At 47.9% G+C, this 4,632-nt stretch overlaps 1 protein-coding gene across 1 annotated transcript; it reads right to left on the bottom strand.

Annotated features, from left to right (window-relative positions):
* Window positions 1–3,300: 3,300 nt before the first annotated feature.
* LOC140556637 (testis-specific serine/threonine-protein kinase 6-like) lies at window positions 3,301–3,810 on the bottom strand. The gene has a single exon (XM_072680716.1). It carries the CDS (start codon window positions 3,808–3,810, stop codon window positions 3,301–3,303), a length of 510 nt encoding a protein of 169 aa, XP_072536817.1.
* Between the last annotated feature and the right edge of the window lie 822 nt (window positions 3,811–4,632).

Below are 4,632 nucleotides of genomic sequence, written 5' to 3'. Positions count from 1 at the left end.
TTCCTGCATCACAGTGGGCTGTGGGAGCACAAGTTCTAGCTCAACCACCAGCCCACGGAGCGGGACTTTCCCTTCAGAATCGAGTCCGGTCAGTACATCGTCATCACCTGGAGTCGCGCTAAAGGGCTACAAAGGATGTTTTCTTCTCGACTTCATCAGGATCTGTTGGAGGGACAAAATGACGAAGATTAAACAACTAAAACATTTCTTACAAATATGAAGTTTTTACAGTATAAAATCTGGGGCTGTCAAGATCTCTCACCACTCGACTCACATACCTTAAACTTGGGGAACTTCAGTCTCCTGTTATCCTGCATCACTGTGGGCTGTGGGAGCACAGGTTCTTGCTCGACCACAAACCCATGGAGCAGGAATTTCCCCTAAATAACGGAATAGCCAGTATGTCGTCGTCACCTGGAGCCGGGTAAGAGGGCTACAAAGGATGTACCCTTGTCGACTTCTTCAGGAACTGTTGGAGGGACAAAATCACAAAGATTAAACACTGAATAAATATTTCTGACAAATATTTAAAGTGATTTTACAGTATAAAATCTGAAGCTGTCAAGATCTCTCACCACTTGACTGACATACCTTAAACTTGGGGAACCTCAGTTTCCCGGATCTCTGCCTTATGGTGGACTGTGGGAGAACAGCTTCAGCCTCCACCACCGGCCCACAGAGCACATCCTCACAAGCCTGCTGGGAACATGAAGAGGCAGAAGCTTCTGCAGAGGAAGCAGAACGAGGAGCATCCTGCTGGGAAGAAGAGGAGGCTTTGTGCACCACAGAGTCCATCCTGAAAAACTTCTTCACCCTCCTTCGAAGTGTCTGGGAGGCTCTGAGAACTGGTGCTACAACATAAGCCTTAGCTGCCCTTTTAACTGCAGCAGCAAATGGACTATAGCTGGAGCAGCCGTCCTCCTCCTCCACAACCTCTACGCTTCTGCAAGTTGAACCTGCACCAGTTCTACTGCTCTCGTCTTCCAGCTCAGGCTTTAGAGACTCACAGTTGAAGACTGGACAGGAGAGCACCTCTGCCTCTCTGCTCCAAGAGGGAGACTGAGACTCTTGCACTGTGGACTGGAGTAGGTTTACATCTCGATCAGAACAAGCTCTGCTGTTTCCCTCAAGCTGATCATCGACCGTCGCAACAAGAAACCTGCCTATGACTCTGGAGATCATACAGAACAGATGAGGAACATAAGTCATCTTTGATTATTTACTTATTGGTAATGAACTGATACTGTATGTTACCTATTTATCTGTTTACAAAAAGGTTTTAATGGGAGGAGCCAAGATACAACAGGACAAATAAAGCACTTCAGAATCAATTCAGAAACAGTGGAAACAACAAATAAATCAAACATACCGGCTGGTTTTCTCCAAACGCGTCATCCTGTCCTGCTCGGATTTAGTGCAGCCCTTACAGTATGCGGTTTCACCACCAAACACATTGTGTCCCAGAGAGCTTTCAGCCTTAGCCAGTGATGAGCCTTCAGTTTCACTGTTGATGAAAATACAAGAGAGATTTAGCAAAGGAACAAATAACTGACCGATCTGGGGGTGTTTCACAGAGCAGGACTCTCAGTTCAGACTCCAGCCTGGAGTCCAGCCTGTCCAATAGGAGAGGAGCTGAAGGACATTCCCATCCTCACCATTGGCTAAAGTTATCTGGTAGCTGAGAAATGCTGCTTTGGAAACAACAGGGATTTTTCTCATTAACTTATTAAATATTTCAATACGCTGTTACTATAGTAACAGAGGACTTTGAGCTCATTTTGTGTATATCTGCATTCATTTAAGTTATAATAATGTTATAATACAGAATAAGAGATTTATATATATATATATATATATATATATATATATATATATGAAAACCTGGAAGTAGATACTCCACCTCCAGCACAATGGGTTTATTATGGTTCTTACCTCGACTGCAGCCATTGGTGCTGTGCCACCTCTGTCACTGAAGGTCGAGTGTGAGGATCAAACTGTAGCAGATAAGAGATGAAGGTGCGGCAGGGCTCCTCCACTGTGCTCTTATCTGGATAGACTAAGGCCTTACGCTGGAGACGTGGGAGATTCTTGTCAGTGGAGTTCTCGAAGGGCAGGTCTCCAGTGACCATGACATAAAGAATCACACCCAGGCTCCACACATCGCTCTTCTTTGGATCATAAGGAACATCCATAAGCACTTCAGGTGCAGCGTAAGGAGGAGAGCAACAGAACGTCTGACTTAGGTCATCAGAGCTTCTATAAAAGCGTCCAAAACCAAAGTCCGCCAGTTTGATCTGGTCATCAGCAGTCAGCAGAACATTTGCACATGTGAGGTCTCGATGGACAATGTCCTGCTGGTGAAGATAGACCATGGCACTGAGGAGCTGGGAGAACCACGTTTTGGCCCGGCTGACGGGTACATGGTGGAGCTCCCTGATCTTCCTCAGGAGATCTGTTGCAGCAGCCTCCATCACGATGAACACCTGTCCATGGTGCATTGAAATGTCATGGAGGTGAACAATGTGAGGGTGGTTCACTGCTCTTAGAATGTCAAGTTCCCGAGGCAGGAATTTAAAATCCTTATCTGTCTCGGCCATCATGTCCAGTATTTTTATAGCCACTTGGTTGGAGTATTTCTTGGATGTGGCCAGTATAACCTTGCTGAATCTTCCCTCACCGAGGTCATCCAGCACCTTGAAGCCCAGACTTTTCAGGGCTCTGTGAGTTTGCATATTTTCCCTGTAAATGGAAGATAGAGATTAAAGTTAGAAGGTTTATTTAATCCTGACTATGTTTTGATCTTAATCCTTATAGCACTGCTAAGACCTGTTAGAGCCCCCTATTCTTTATATCTGTGCATTAATTCAGATATATGGGAAAGTTAGAATGCTGTTATGATACAGAACTGACTCTTATTTCCATTTTAAGACTGAATCAGTTCAAAGTCTGTATATAAAACCTGGGACTGGATACTCCAGTTCCAGCACAGTGGGTTAATTATGGTCCTTACCTCGACTGCAGCCAAGGGTGACGTGCCACCTCGGTCATTGAAGGCCTAGTGTCAGGATCGAACTGCAGCAGGTAGGAGATGAAGGTGCAGCAGGGCTCCTCCACTGTGACCTCATCTGGATACACTAAGGCCTTACTCTGGAGACGGGGGAGATTCTTCATATTGGAGGCTTGGAAGGGCAGGGTCCCGGTGACCATGACAAAAAGTATTACACCCAGGCTCCACACATCACTCTTTTTAGGATCATAAGGACGATCCATGAGCACCTCAGGTGCAGCGTAAAAAGGAGTTCAGGAAAACGACTGACTTAGATCATCAAAGCTTCTATAAAAGCGTCCAATACCAAAGTCAGCCAGTTTGACCTGGTCATCAGCGGTCAGCAGCACATTTGCACATTTAAGGTCTCGGTGGACAATGTCCTGCTGGTGCAGATAGACCATGGCCCTGAGGAGCTGGGAGAACCATGTTTTGGCCTGGTCGATGGGGATGTGGTGGAGCTTCCGGATCTTACCCTCGAGATCCGTTGCTGCAGGCTCCATCACGATGAACACCTGCCCGTCTCGTTCCAAGATTTCATGGACATGAACAATGTGAGGGTGCTTCACTACTCTCAGAATGTCCACCTCCCGGCGCAGGAAATCAGGGCTGTTGTCTGTGCTCGTCTTGTTGTCTATTATTTTAATTGCCACTTGGTTGGGGTATTTGTTGGATGTGGCCAACTTCACCTTGCCGAAAGTTCCTTCACCGATGTGGTCGACTACCTCGAAGCCCAAACCTCTCAGGACTTGGTCTGTTTCCATGTTGTCCCTGTAGAGGGAAGATAAACTAAATGTTAGACTAATTCTCCCTCTCCTGCTCTACCGCTCTCACTACACTCTCCCTCTCCTGCTCTACCGCTCTCACTACACTCTCCCTCTCCTGCTCTACCGCTCTCACAGCACACTCCCTCTCCTGCTCTACCGCTCTCACTACACACTCCCTCTCCTGCTCTACCGCTCTCACAGCACACTCCCTCTCCTGCTCTACCGCTCTCACTACACTCTCCCTCTCCTGCTCTACCGCTCTCACTACACACTCCCTCTCCTGCTCTACCGCTCTCACTACACACTCCCTCTCCTGCTCTACCGCTCTCACTACACACTCCCTCTCCTGCTCTACCGCTCTCACAGCACACTCCCTCTCCTGCTCTACCGCTCTCACTACACTCTCCCTCTCCTGCTCTACCGCTCTCACAGCACACTCCCTCTCCTGCTCTACCGCTCTCACTACACTCTCCCTCTCCTGCTCTACCGCTCTCACTACACACTCCCTCTCCTGCTCTACTGCTCTCACTACACACTCCCTCTCCTGCTCTACCGCTCTCACTACACACTCCCTCTCCTGCTCTACCGCTCTCACTACACACTCCCTCTCCTGCTCTACCGCTCTCACTACACACTCCCTCTCCTGCTCTACCGCTCTCACTACACTCTCCCTCTCCTGCAATACTGCTCTCACTACACACTCCCTCTCCTGCTCTACCGCTCTCACTACACTCTCCCTCTCCTGAAATGAGCTCTTAAAGAAAATAGGAGTGAACGTATGTTTCTGTGGGTGAACAGCGACACCTCCTGCTCAGAGGG

The sequence above is a fragment of the Salminus brasiliensis genome, chromosome 5, assembly GCF_030463535.1.
Source record: "Salminus brasiliensis chromosome 5, fSalBra1.hap2, whole genome shotgun sequence".
NCBI lineage: Eukaryota > Metazoa > Chordata > Actinopteri > Characiformes > Bryconidae > Salminus > Salminus brasiliensis.
The sequence above is the reverse complement of the archived record's forward strand: the minus strand, read 5'-3'. Positions and strand labels throughout refer to the sequence as shown.

Excerpts from the sequence above, each read along its gene's own strand:
- LOC140556637 (XM_072680716.1), bottom strand. The coding sequence starts at position 3,810 with ATGGAAACAGACCAAGTCCTGAGAGGTTTGGGCTTCGAGGTAGTCGAC.